The 15,006-nt window shown below is 44.1% G+C and overlaps 1 protein-coding gene across 1 annotated transcript in view; it reads left to right on the forward strand.

Annotated features, from left to right (window-relative positions):
• PDILT (protein disulfide isomerase like, testis expressed) overlaps positions 1–15,006 on the forward strand; it is a 38,009-nt gene that overhangs the window by 4,691 nt on the left and 18,312 nt on the right. The window contains exons 2-3 of the mRNA XM_074965343.1: positions 9,885–10,091; positions 13,322–13,455. Of these exons, the coding sequence (XP_074821444.1) occupies positions 9,885–10,091; positions 13,322–13,455 (341 nt within the window). The remainder of the gene's footprint in view (positions 1–9,884; positions 10,092–13,321; positions 13,456–15,006) is intronic.

Below are 15,006 nucleotides of genomic sequence, written 5' to 3' on the forward strand. Positions count from 1 at the left end.
CCTTGCTGTCCTCAGAGGAACCACCCCAAGGTGTCCATAAGTCTTCAGCCCACAGCTGCTCAGATCAGTGGCTGTAATATTTATATTCTGATGACATTTGGGGGGTGGGTTTGGCCATACTTTGGAAATATTCTGCAGTACAGTATGTGTTTGTGGATTTGGGAAAATGAGAGAAATACAGTAACGAGGGGGGAAGGTTTACGGGAGTCAAGGCAGTATGGACTTTGTAGAATGGCAGCAATTTTTGTATTATGAACATAGCCCCCTTCAGGTTTCATATACCTTGAAAATAAAAGATGGGCATGCCTTCAAGGGTGGCAGCAGCCCCACTCATGCCTGTTTCCAGCCAGGATTGTCAGTCATTTCAGCAGACTGCAGGATTCCCACAGGCTGCCCCTGGATCTTACCTGGTTTATACCCAAACCTTGCACTAGCTCAGATAATCATTGTTTTTTATGACAAGGGAAGCTCTCTGAATACAAAACAGCAGCTCAGGCTCAAAATACCTGCCCAGCTTGTGTATGTTCTGGTGGTGGTTCCCTGTATTTACCAAGGGATTTAAACCTAGCACAGAAAAGGGCTGTAGCTGGTATTCTTAAAGCTTTGGAGAGTTAAATAATTATGAATGGTTTTGTCCTTTCCTGTAAAGCTCTAACCTGGAGAGGACAGTGACATTAGCATGGGGTCAGCAGCAATTTTAATATTACCTAGTTCTTATGCAGTGCTTTTCATCAGTAGATCTTCAAGTACTTTACAAAGGAGGTCAGGATAATTATCCCCACTTTGCAGACAGGGAAACTGAAGCAGAGAGAGGTGAAAAGCTTGTTCAGGTTACCCAGCAGGCCGGTAGCCAAGCTGGGAATAGAACCCAAGAGTTCTGAGGCCCAGTCAGTGCTCCATCCACTAGGCCATACAGCCTCCCTTTTGGGTTTTCCTGAATATGTAACTTGCAGAGTTAAACAGTTCTGCCAATGACAGATGTTGGCTGAGGGATTATATGTTAGACTTCTGGCACAGGTGTGTTATATCTGAATCTACATATAGGGTGACCAGATGTCCAGATTTTATAGGAACAGTCCTGATATTTGTTTTTTTTTTCCCTTATATAGGCTCCTATTTCGCCCCCCTCCCCCCCACACCCCCATCCCGATTTTTCACACTTGCTATCAGGTCACCCTATCTATATAGTACTGTGTGCCAGGGCGGGCTATAGGCATGCGTGGAATTCACAGCATATTCTGGGAAACTGATGCTTCAAGAGCCTGTCTCCATGGATACCCTAGCCTGGAGACACCGGCGGGCCGTGGAGAGGCAGGAGTCCTTTGGCTGGCCTAGAGGAGAACCATTCTTATATTAACAGGTTTCAGAGTAACAGCCGTGTTAGTCTGTATTCGTAAAAAGAAAAAAGAAAAGGAGTACTTGTGGCACCTTAGAGACTAACCAGTTTATTTGAGCATGGGCTTTCGTGAGCTACAGCTCACTTCATCGGATGCATAGCATATCGTGGAAACTGCAGAAGACCTTTCCACGATATGCTATGCATCCGATGAAGTGAGCTGTAGCTCACGAAAGCTCATGCTCAAATAAACTGGTTAGTCTCTAAGGTGCCACAAGTACTCCTTTTCTTTTTTCTTTTTTATTCTTATATTAGGAAGTTGGTGGGGTACGTGAATAGCTGCTCTCCTGCCTCTAAGACAAGCTAGTTGGTAGGTTTGTTTCCATTGCATTCTGGCAGAGCTCCAGAAACAGTAGCTGCCCCACTTAGACTATATAGCAGGAGTGGGCAAACTTTTTGGGCCGAGGGCCACAACTGGGTGGGGAAATTGTATGCAGGGCTGGGGCAGGGGGTTGGGGTGCAGGAGGGAGTGCAGGGTGTGGGAGGGGGTGCAGTGTGCAGGAACGGGCTCAGGTCAAGGGATTGGGGCAGAGGAGGGGTGTGGGGTGTATGAGGATGCTCAGGGCAGGGGGTTGGGGTGCAGGAGGGGTGCAGGCAGGGGGCTCAGGGCAGGGGGTTGGGGTGCAGGAAGGGTGCGAGGTGCAGGCAGGGGGCTCAGGGCAGGGGGTTGGGGTGCAGGAGGGGTGCAAGGTGCAGGCAGGGGGCTTAGGGCAGGGAGTTGGGGGGCAGGGTGCAGGAGGGGTTCGGGCTCTGGCCCGGTGCCGCTTACTAAAGCGGCTCCAGGGTGGCAGCAGCGCACACCGGGGCCAGGGCAGGCTCCCTGCCTGCCTGCCTTGGCCCCATACTGCGCCGCTCCAGGAAGTGGCTGGCACCACATCCCTGCGCGGCCTCTGGAGGAGCGGGGGGCACAGGGCTCCACGCGCTGCCCTTGCCATGCCTCCAGGTACCTCCCCCGAAGCTCCCATTGGCTGCAGTTCCCCATTCCCGGCCATTAGGAGCTGCGGGGGGCAGTGCCTGGAGGCAAGGACAACGCACGGAGCCCTCTGCCCCCCCTCCCCAGGGGCCGCAGGGACATGGTGCCGGCCGCTTCTGAGAGTGGTGCGGGGCCTGTGGCACCATGGGGGGCAATCCCACGGGCCGGATCCAAAGCCCTGACGGCCGGATCCAGCCCATGGGCCGTAGTTTGCCCACCCCTGCTATATAGGCTTCTTTACACAGGACGGTTATATCAGTCAAGCAAAGGTGTGAATTTAAACCAGTGTGATAATACCAGTATAATTCCCCACATGGACACTCTTATTCCAGGGTACCTGTTCAGTGGATAAACAGAAATTGTTTCCAAGTACTTTCAGTCTAGCGCATTATAAGGGTTCTACATTCAGTTGGCAGGAAAGAAATGTAACAAGTTAATGGCGTTCCTTAGGCTCTGGGAACAGATGAACAACAAATACAGTGATTGCCATTAAAAAAAAGTCAACGAATACCGTACAGTTGCCAGATTATTTTTCCTTTGATTATTTATTTTTCCTACGATTTAGTCATAGAGGTCACGGCAGTCACGGATTCCGAGACTTTACCAGACCTCCATGACTTCTACGCTTCAGGAGATGGAGGCGGGACCGTGCACCCCTGCCCTGCAACTGGTGCTGGCTAGAACCAGGACCCTGCAACCCTAGCCCCACGGCTTCTGCCAGGGGCTTCAGCTGAGGACATGCACCCCAGCCTGGTGGCTTCCACCAAGAGCTTCAGCCGGGGCTGTGAGCCCTAGCTCTATGGTGTCCTGGGCTTGGTGGGGGTTGCAGCCACAGCTATGCATCTCAGCCCTGCAGCTTCCGCCAGGGGCTGCAGCCAGAGCTGTGCTTCCTAGCCCTGCAGCATTCTGGGCTTGGCAGGGGCTGCAGCCTAGGCCGCACACCCCCCTCGCAGCTCCCCAGGACCATGCACCCTCCCCCCGTGGCTGTGGCTTGGTAGGGGCTGCAGTGGAGGCTGGACACCCTTGTCCTGCAGCTGTGGCCAGCTCCAGAGTGGGGGCTGTGTGTCCACCGTGGCTGCGCCCCCCTCTGCGGCTGCTGGAGCTGGGGCTGTGCCCCCTGCCATGGTGGGGAGCTCGGCCTGTCAGTTCCCCGCCTCCCCCATGGGACTCATTCCTCCCCCTTACATAGCCCTACCCCCCCCCCCCGCCCCGGTTAGTTTTAGTAAAGTCATGGACAGTTCACGGGCTCCATGAATTTTTATGACTTTTACTAAAAATAACTGTGACAGAATCTTAGCCTTAACAATGACCTACATGGTCATATTTTAATCATATAACATCACAGTTGTATTATCCCAATTTAGTACAGAAACTGACCCAAGAGATTATGGGCCACGTTTTGCATCACTGAAGTCAGGGGGAGTTTTCCCATTGATCTCAATGTCAGTAGGATCAGGCTTTAAATGATTTGCTCAAGTTCACAAGAAAGTTTGCAGCAGACACAGGATTAAAACAAAGCCCTTCTGACTTCCAGGCCCCCTCAAGAGTTTTCTACAGGGAAAATTATATGTCTGCGGAGAAACTGAGTAAGCAGCCTACACACTGAAAGATGAAGCGTGGGCCTGCTGAGATTCTGGCACGGTCAGCTAGGAAATCAGTACTTAGCCTAACAGGAAGCAGGCTCACGGCTACTACAGTAATCACCAGGATCATCAATAAAGACTGCAGAATGAAACTGGAGGCAGATGACAATTAGGTAAAGATGGAGACAACTGCTGTGCTTCCATGTAGACTCATTTGAAGGATGCTGTAGGGCCATTAAATACACTATTTTTGTATTGGCTAATCTCATCCCTAATGATCACATTTCAATAGATCTTAGGCTAATAAGGCGCTTTCTTTAAAAAAAATCAGTGGCTCATTCGTGATGTCTCTGTGTTTAAGAAGGCTGGCCTGATGAGCCTCAAGAGCTCTCAGTTCAACTCCCAATTCCATTGTAAGCTTTCTATGTGACTTTGGGCATGGTATTCTCCGTGCTTCAGAGCCCCATCTATAAAATAGGGACAATAGTATTTCTCCCTCTTACTGTTTGTCCATCTTATTTATTCAGGATATAAACTCTTCAGAGCAGGGCCTATGTCTCACTAAGTGTTTGTACAGCACTTAGCACAATAGGGCCTTCATAACAGTTGGGCCCTTCAGGTGCTCCTGGAATACAAATCTATAAATCATAGGGGCAAGCAAAAATCCAACTTTTAAACAGTTTGATTCAAAATCAGTTTCCCTCTCAGTTAATCAGATTTTACTTTCATGACATCTGCAGTGTCATAAGCATACTAGTTCTCCAGTTGAGTTTGCCTAGGAAAACAACATTTACAAGACTTGAATTGATAATGTAGAAAAGCAGGAATTAAATACTTATTTTTTTAACAAATAACAACCAAAAATGTTCAGGCCTTTTCTGTACATTGGAAAGAAGCAAAAACCAGGCAAAACACAACAAACAAACAACCGCCCCCCAAACCGCGCATGTGTGTGTATGATTTGCTCTAAAGATGGAGATACTGCAGAAATCTCCATGTTCTTACCCTCGCTCCTAAAGCGACAGAAGCTTTGGAAATCAGCTGAACTGGTAAGAAGAGTGATCACTGTCCTTCTTTGCAGGCACTTTCCTCACACAAAGAAATGATTCATAACATTGCATAAGCATGTGAATGGTTCCCCTTCGTAAAAATAAACAATTTAAAAGTCACTCATTGCTGCCTGATTTTTACTGAAAGTCAGAAAGAATGAGACTAGCAACATGAAAAGAGAACAGCAGGACAATAAAGGGAATAGCAAGAGGAAAAGAGATTCTTTTAACAACTGTATCTTTATGTCCTATTGTTTCCTCTTCCTGTACCTGAACTAAGCAACCTGAATTGTCTTCAGCTTCAGATGCTGGATATTTTATTTCTGCTGTCTGCTGTGCCCATGCTCAATTTGTCACAATCCACTTGCACTAATAAGATTCAGGTCCATTTTAAAAAGATCATCAGAAGAACTCCTCACAAACCAGTGATGAGACTGGGTGAGTGGAAATTTAGTGATGATCGAAGGAGACAAGTCAGTAAAAGTCAGTCCTTTAAAATCCCCAAATACTGATTTTTAAAATAAAGTATTGACCTTTAGCTGAAGACCACCCCCTACCAAATAAAATCTAATTATTGGTCTGATGACATTTTAAAGATCATTCATTTTCTGACAGCTGTGTTTGATTCAATAAGTTGATAAGCAATAGAGATGGTATCTGTAGTGTAGTTACCAGTCTTGTCACCCCAAACAGAAGTTTTTCAATGGTGACCTTTGCCAACCCTGTCTTAAGCTCCATTCCAGCAGACTGGCTGTCCAACTGCATCTACCCCTGTGTTCTGCACATGTCCTAATCCCATTGACGTTGGAATCGGTGTAGTTTTTCTAGCCTCGGGCTATGTCTACGCTACATCCTATGTCGGCAGAATTTATGTTGCTCAGGGGTGTAAATAATCCACCCCGTGAGCGACAGGTACACTGACATAAGCGCCGGTGTGCACAGCACTATGTCGGTGGGAGAGTATCAAAAATTTGGTTAAAAGTTAAATTTAAAAGCATTTTCTTCCTTAATTTAAGCATTAAAGCCTCAATTCAGCAAAGAACTTAAGCATGTGCTTTTCTTGAGGTCAGAGGGACTACTCGCATGCTTAGTACTTATAACTGTATTGCTTTTCTGTTTCTTTTTCCAATAGTGCCCTATTAAGCTAGACCGATACATTCATACAGGAAATTCTAACAACCTAGTAAAAAAAAAAACGAGGAGTACTTGTGGCACCTTAGAGACTAGCAAATTTATTTGGGCGTAAGCTTTTGTGGGCTAAAACCCACTTCACTGGATGCATGCAGTGGAAAATACAGTAGGAAGATATATATACACAGAGAACATGAAACAATGGGTGTTGCCATACCAACTGTAAAGAGACTAATCAATTAAGGTGGGCTGTTATTAGCAGGAGAAAAAACTTTTGTAGTGATAATCAGGGTGGCCCATTTCAAACAGTTGACAAGAAGGTGTGAGTAACAGCAGGGGGAAAATTAGCATGGGGAAATAGTTTTTACTTTGTGTAATGACCCATCCACTCCTAGTCTTTATTCAAGCCTAATTTAATGGTGTCCAACTGGCTCCATGTCTACCACAGTTTGTGTTACTAAAAATGCAGTAATTTTCTCTGTGCCTATTTTAAAGCATAACCTACCTGTGCTTGGCAAACATTGCCTCATAGGCTCTAAAGTTTTTTATAATTTGGATTTGCCATTTATGTACGTGGTAGGTCAGATTTGCTATCAAATACTTTTCTTTACAGTAGTTTACAACTAGAATATAACAAATGTGCTTGGATTGGCACTCTACATACAAAGTTTAATCTGGAGGGCAAATACTTTACAACGTTTGTGTGCGTGGGGGGGGGGGGGAGATTGGTAGGACCATTTTTATAGTTAGCAAAGAGAGAGCAACTAAAGTTAGAATTTTCTTATAGATTTTATCCTCCTATAAAGCCAAAATTACTTATTTGATGAAACTGTAACTTTACAGGTGATTAAATCACAGTTTGATCCAGTGATGCTTTCAGCCTGATTTATTTTATGTAGAGAAGTCCCTTCCATCGAGAAAGTTCTGAGGCATACACCACCATGGTATCCTAGGTCCCACTAACTTTTTTTTTCTTAACAAGAATTTCAGTTAGCATATTAGCACCTGGAGCAGCTGCTCTGATGCATGGGCTTGTAACAGCTTCTGAATCTCTGAGCTAAAAATAGTTTACATGAGAAACAAGCTAGTAGAATCTAACAGGTTAATGTTTTGAGAAAATAAAATTGTAAGTCAGCATTTTTAACAAAACCCATAAACCAGGGGTGGGCAAACTACGGCCTGCAGGCCGGATCAGGCCTGACAGCTGTTTTAATCCGCCTTCCAATTCCCCCTGGGGAGCGGGGTCTGGGGCTTGCACCACTCCGGTGCTCCAGCCAGGGAGCAGGGTCGGGTGCCGCTCCACACAGCTCGCGGAAGCAGCAGCATGGCCCCCTTCCAGCTCCTATGCGTAGGGGAAGCCAGGGGGTTCTGCTCTGCGTGCTGCCCCCACCCCAAGTGCTGCCCCCAGAGTTCCCATTGGCTGGGAACTGCAGCCAATGGGAGCTGCAGAGGTGGTGCCTGCGGACAGGGCAGCGCGCAGAGCCACCTGGCCACGCTTCCATGTAGGAGCCAGAGAAAGGACATGCCGCTGCTTCTGGAGCCACTTGAGGTAAGCGCCACCCGGAGCCTGCACCCCTGACCCCCTCCCACGCCCCAACCCCCAGCCCTGATTCCCTTCCCACCCTCCAAACCCCTTGATCCCAGCCCAGAGCACCCTCCTGCACCCCAAACCCCTCACCCCAACCCCACCCCAGAGCCCACACCCCCAGCCAGAGCCCTCACCCCCTCCGGCACCCCAAGCCCCAGCCCTGATCCCCCTCCCACCCTCTGAACCCCTCAGTCCCAGCCTGGGGCACCCTCCTATACCCCAAACTCCTCATCCCCAGCCCCACCCTAGAGCCCGCACCCCCAGCCAGTGCCCTCACCCCCTCTGGCACCCCAGCCCCCATTTTGTGAACATTCATGGCCCACCATACAATTTCTATTCCCAGATATGGCCCTCGGGCCAAAAAGTTTGCCCAACCTTGCCATAAACTCACTGGGTGAAAACCTGACCCTATTGAAGTCAATGGCAAAGTTTTAATTGATTTTGGTGGATGTCACCCAATATTTTCTGTTACAACTCAGAAGGAGCCAGCACTGTTGACCTGTCTGATTCTTACACTTCTAGGAGGTCTTATAAACTCACTTAGAAAACTATTGTTAAAAAGAAGAATGAAATCAGCACATGCACACCCCCAACAAAGCCAATTCCAGACTGACCCTGGGAGGAAGGTAGGTGGTATCACATTCATTTTACACTTGGGAGAACCAAGATACACAGAAATTAATGGCCTGATGCATCTTCCATTTGCACCAACAGAAACGCCAACTTACTTCCGTGAGACTTAAGCATATGTTTAAAGTTAAGCACATACTTTAATATTTTGCTGAATGACATGACTAAGGTAACACAGCATGTAAGTAGGATTAAAATCCAGGAGTAATAGCTCTGCCTTTCCTGAGCTCCATTAGATCACATAAAACCAAGTAACCAGACCGTCAGCTGACAAACTGCTTTGTTGCCATTGATTCCAAAGCTTTCCTATCTGAGTCCTTACTGCACTGAATCCACGTACAGCTCAAATAACTAATAATAAAAAGAGGCTGCTGGGTATTAATATTCATGATCCTGATTGCACTGGTTAGATGGAGGAATGATTTATGGTGGGGACTCAGAATGATGACGATGATGATGAATCATGCAGGGAAATGTAACTGATCACTGAGCTAGATTAAACGTTTTATCTGCCATTCATTTATGAGAGCTCTAATGAAAATGATCACTCACTTTTTGGTACTATTATATAAGGTAGTGTCTTGATTAGGAAAATTGTAGACACTTATTTGTTTCCAGTACTATGGTAGTACAAAAGACGTTAGATTAAAAAAACAGTCGTGCCGTTGGACTTACAGTTTGTCTTATAAATAACCAAGACTATTTGGATTTTTTTCATCTGTCCCTGTTTGAAAGGTATATTGATAAAACTAAAATGTTTCTGTCAGGGATTGAAAGGAAATCAGTATTTCAAGTTTTCACTCCCCTCTTTAGGTTAAATAGTAAAGCAAGCCAAGTGAGGTGATAACGTATCTCAGTTTTATCAGTAGAAAGTTAAACTAACTTGCTTTTAAAAGTGCTTTCCACAAGTTGCAAAACTGGAGAACTCTTAGCATTTATCCAATACATACCTTTGAGTTCAAAGCAACTAGATACAGGCAATTCATTTCTTGTCCCTTCTCCATAATAACACAACATACACCTGCAGAGTGCTGACTAAAACCTGCTTCCCACAGATCCAACATACACAAACTGTGTTATAAGAACCTGTGTTGGTGCGAGCTGTTGGGTACTCAGCAGCTTTGAAAATCAGTTGACTTAAGTGACTTTATATGAATGAAATGACCCTAGCCATAGGCTCCCATTTTTAAAAATCTGGCCAGAATATTCAATCACAGCTGACTCCATTTTGTTCCCCCCCCCCATAATTAGCCCCCCATCATAGCTTTTAAATGACATTTCTTGCTACACATGCACAGGTACAAACACAAAAATACATATAAACATGAAGAGATTGATCATTTGTAATGAACAAAATAGATCAAAAAGGTCTCTCCTGTTTTAGGCTCATTGGATGGGATAGGTTCCCGTTGACTTGTGTCTCATCAACAGCCCTGTTTATCCCTTTAAAATATTGCCTGACTTAATGGCTTTGAGTTTGAGACTTAACACTCATGACTACATGATTGGTTTTCTCTTTGTTGATCCCTTTCAGACATTTCTTTATCTGGACCATCTCAGACTCTGGCTGAAGAATTTGCGAAAGCTGCAGGACAGCTTAAAAAAGAAGCTCCTGGTATCAGATTTGGCAAAGTTGATGTCACAGAGCAAAAAGATATGAAAAAAGAATTTAACATTCAAGAGTTTCCTACTGTGAAATTCTTTGTGGATGGTGATAGGAAAAATCCTATAGATTGCAAAGGTAAACTGTTGTTTGGATTGATTGAAGTGCATAATATCCATTGTATTACAGATGGAAAAGACTTATTACATTATTGACCAGACAGAATATCATGCTTAGACAGAGAATGTATTAAATAGTAAAGGGATTCTGCCCCTGACATTATATGTATATTTAGCTAGATATGCAGAGATATCTGTGTGTAGTTGTGTGCATTTAATAAAGACAAACTAGGATTTGAACTAGCCTTCCAAAGTTAGGATTTAAATGCTCTTCTCTGACCAGCAATGCAGTTAGCAGCCAAATTCTCTGCTGGCATAACTCCCTTGACTACAGTGAACTACCATGCATGCCCGCTGACTCCAATAAGCCTGAATACAATGGAGTTACACCTGCACAGAATTTGGCCCAATTGCTTCTTCTTTTGCATCTGTACCACCCACAGGATTCCCAGTACAAATTCCATGCACAGTATGAGGACAGCATAAATAGCAGAGGTCTGCACTGTGGTTTGGAGAGGATTGTTTTAACAACAACCATGTCTGTTTTGAGTGTGTCTGTGTGTGTGTGTGTGTATTGTTCTCTGATTCTATAACCTAAGAAGGAATTTTGAAGCTGGCAAATTACCCACCCGAGGGAGCTCACATAAAGCCTAGTAATGCAATGGAATCATTTTAAAGATTGCATGGAAAGTACATTAAGACATATTAAACAGACTACAGCATTTGGCCTGTGCATTCCCTAGTTCAGAATATGCACAATCCCTGGAAATCCAGACTTGATTAGAGCTTTTGCTTCATTAAAAATAGATACAAATAATATTCTCTCTTTTTGCCTACATCTCTTTCTAATTGTGCACACTGGTTAAAATGTTTTCTAGAAGCTCAGAAGTAAGTAGCCTGGGCAGGGGCATGGTTTTTGGAGTCTGAAGAGAAGTAGAGGGGCCAAGATTTTTTAAAAACAGGAGCCTAAACTTTGGCTCCTAAACCCACTTTTAGGCACATGAATAAGTGGCCCAATTTTCAGAGCTGCTGAGCCCCCTCTCACTCTCAAAGACTTCAGTGGAGCTGCTGTGTTCTCAGTACTTATATTCCTTCTTGTGTATCAGAATTTTTTTACTGAGTTCCAGTCGTTATACCTGTGTAAACAGGAGGGCCTGCACAGGTGTCACTGAAGGCATGATTTGCCCACTGAACTTTTATTAGTGGTAATGATGCATGAGAATGAAAGAATCCAGCCTAGGTCTTTGGTCAAGTCTGTAGGGCTGGCAAGAAACCACGGGTTAGCTTGCAAACTCATTTGATGTGTATGGTACTGAGAGACAGTGAACAAGGAGCCTGATAATGCCAGAACAGAGCTGCCCTTTCAGCGTTACCTATAAATGAGCTGCAAAGAGTTAATATATTTAGACTCTTGTGAAAGTGGGCAGTAATGTAAAAATACCTGATAAAGAATTTACAAATTGTCTACAGCACACAACGCCAATAATTACTAATTGGTTGACTGGCAAGTCATTTATTTACAACGATGAGCGAGCATAGTACTGAAAAATCAAACAAGTGCTCTCACTGATAGGTTATAGCTGTTTGAAGTATTCAGAGTGGCCAGATGTGAATGTACTATAGCTATCCAATGAGTTATTTACCAGAGGAAATGTTTAACCCTTAAATACAAAACAAATGCCTTTGGGTTGGCACTGACAGACAAAGTTTAAAACAAGAAAGTTCATTGAAATATTTGGTGAAAGGAGGGATTTTTTTTAAATGGTCATCACGACAGCTGATAAACAGAGCCAAATCCTAGTCTTAATGACATCAATGAGCTATTTACTTCAGTGAGACCAGGATTTGGCCCAAATATACTAAGTACAAGGCCATTTCGGGCAAACCAAGACAATGATTAATCCGATGACAGATTTGCTGAGGTTTGTATGGCTGACTTAACAACAGATTAGCTGTAAGAGCTTGGATCTGCATGTAGACAAGTGTTCGAATGCCATGCAGCCACTAGGTACTGTTCTGCCACTTTTTCATTTCAGGCCTGTGTTCTTCAGGACAAAATTAAGCCTGCCATGCTTTTAAAAAATATTTTTTGGAATCAGATGCAGTGAGTGATGCAGGAAAATGTCTTTGTGGCAATCAACTGAATAGGCCTGCCCGGAATATTAATCTTGTTAAATTAACAAGATGCACAGTTTCAGGGTCTGAATGTTTGATCAGCTGTTTGTAATATGTAGGATGACTACACCATAGCACAGTACATACAGGCTGACACGATATCAGTGCTCTTTTTCATATATGATTCTGATTCACCCCTTGCTGGACCCCTCTGCGCCTCTTCTTAAATAAGGTTATACTGAAAAAGATAAAGGGGCATTGTTTTCGGCTGGGATCTTCAGCTCCCTAATCCCCTTTGAGCCTTTAGCAGTCATGTTTCTAAACTTTTTTTTGCAAACATGAGGGATAAAAACTTTCTTTTTAAATGAAAGCTGAGATTCTTGACCAAAGGAGCTGGGGATTTAAGGGGAAAAAATAATCATATATCATAATATTTGTGACAAAATTGTGAGAGCTGGCAACACGTAGTTCTGTAGCTAAAAGCTGGGAGCACCCAGAATTAAAGAACTTGACCATTTGGATCTTAATTCTTACCTGTAAACCAAAAAAGCTGAGCTCTAATATTGAAGAAGCATTTTAATATGCCTCAGCACCTATCACATCTCTTCTGCTGTGCCAGGGGTACAAATCTAACACCTACTTTAACTCAATAGATAGCTCAATAAACTGTGGAATTGGTTTGAAGTGTTGTCGGATTACACCACAGGTTGATATTTCTGTATAGCTCATGGGTGCCTTGCAGTCACATGCCTGCCACACGAATCTTTGTGCTCTGTGCTTTCCGACTTGTTTGAGAGCCCTGGCCTCAAAACACCCATAAAATCTGTGATTGAACAGTTAATTGGCAACATGCCCAATTGTTGTTTGTAGAGAACCCAGAAAGTACAATGACGACTCACAAACATTGCACTGTGATACCCTGAACCTGTTCAGGGGATTGGAATCTGGATTTGAATTTCAGTGCTTAAGTCCAGCTTTAATTATCCAATAGCTGAGGGTTCAGGGGTGTATGGAGTTCAAATGAACTTAGACTCAACAACCTTGTGCACTTCTTGTCATCTTGGTTGTTCAGAAAACTGATGCCTTTTTGTAATTTTCTTTGACAGTCCTTTTAATTCTTTCCTTGCTCCAAAGGAGTCAGAGAGGCCTCTGCATTTATTACGTGGCTGAGAAGACGAATAGGACCCAGCACTGTAGTTATCAACAGCACTGACCAAGCTGAAGCTATCATCAACTCTGAAGATTTGGCAGTAATTGGCTTTTTTAAGGTAATTCAATGGAAAGTCAAAGGCCATTTTGCCTGTGACCTGGACTCACATTTTTTGCCATTGTCACCAAGGACCATATTTCCAAAGATGCCTAAAGTTGGCCTCAGAAACTGGGCCTACCGTTTTGCTAGGGTTTTTGTTTGTTTGTTTTTTGCCATGCACTTATTCCTGTATACATTTTTACACTTGCAAATACTTGGGTTTATGTAGGGCCAGATTGTAGCTGTAAAGCCTCACTCCCATGGTATTTTCTCCGTCTTCAGTCTCAGTAGGAGTGCCTGACGGTAATCCAGGAGCAGTACTGGTACAGCCCATGCCAAAGTAGCTCTTGCTATGTCCTGGGAGAGTGCTCCCTGCTGAACATCCCAGCACTACTGGCTGATGTAGAGCAGGGCAATAGACTTGCCATCATTCCACCCCCTTCTCTTTTCCCTTTGGAGAGGCTTATAGTATTGTTGGTGCTGCCCATGAACAGGCCTGGTGCTCCTCTTGGGCCAGGCTTGTGACTGCACCAGGTGCTCAAGCAGGGCTAGGCACATTCTAATCTCAGGTAGAGAACCAGCCGTCTAATTAACTGATTTTCATGCAAAGGTCTGAGTTCTTGCACTTGTAAAACCATAGACATGAACAATTCTGAGCCCAATTTTTGAGGCATTAGTGAAAAATTGACTCTTATCATTTAGTTTTGCTGAAAACCAGCAAATATAATCTATTGCACTGGGATACATTTTTGGTTGAACAACTTCATTTAAAGGAAGGAAATGTCTCAGGGTGCTTGGAATCAGGATTACTGTAAAGTTCTCACAAACTGCAGATTTTAGCTGCTGACTGCTGGAAAATCTGCTATCGTGATTTCCTAGTTCAGAATTAATAAAATATTATACCGCACATGGGCCAAATACTGCACTCTTTACTCAGGCAAACTGCCACTGGTTTCAAGGACTGAAGAAAGACTGAAGGACTGAGGGATAAAAAATATTAAGCACCATGCACCATTACAAAGTAAATCTTCAGTGTGACACTGTAAAAGTTGTGGTGGTATGCAATGTAAAGCCAGGAGAACAGTACTGAATTTTCTTACTTTTCCATGGTACCCTCTGTACCTTTAATATAATTAAATCTGTATTCATATTTTTTCTAAGTAAGCTGGTATTTATTCTTCTGTCTGTCCAGGTATTTTGAACTCACTTATCACCATGGTGTCTGAGCACATTCTTAATCTTATCAAGCCTAAAGTGCTATTACTATAATGTGCTCTAATGGATACTCCAACTTTTATTGATGGGGCAACTTGTTGGGGCAAGTGAAGTATGTTGCTGCCATAGGGGGAGAGGCAGGGTATTCATCGAAAGCAATGGGCCAGAAGTGAAAATGCTCACCCTAACTAGAGTTTTGCTCCACAAGTAGCCCCTCTGAAATCATTCATGAACTAAGGTGCAACTCACAAAAGGACTCACAATCCAGCCCAATATAATAGTGTTACTGGACTGAGCTGATATATAGTGCCTGCAGACTTCTTTGATTGGAATTTGTGAATCCATTTGGAGAATG

The sequence above is a fragment of the Natator depressus genome, chromosome 10 (genome assembly GCF_965152275.1).
Source record: "Natator depressus isolate rNatDep1 chromosome 10, rNatDep2.hap1, whole genome shotgun sequence".
In the NCBI taxonomy this organism is placed as follows: Eukaryota; Metazoa; Chordata; order Testudines; family Cheloniidae; genus Natator; species Natator depressus.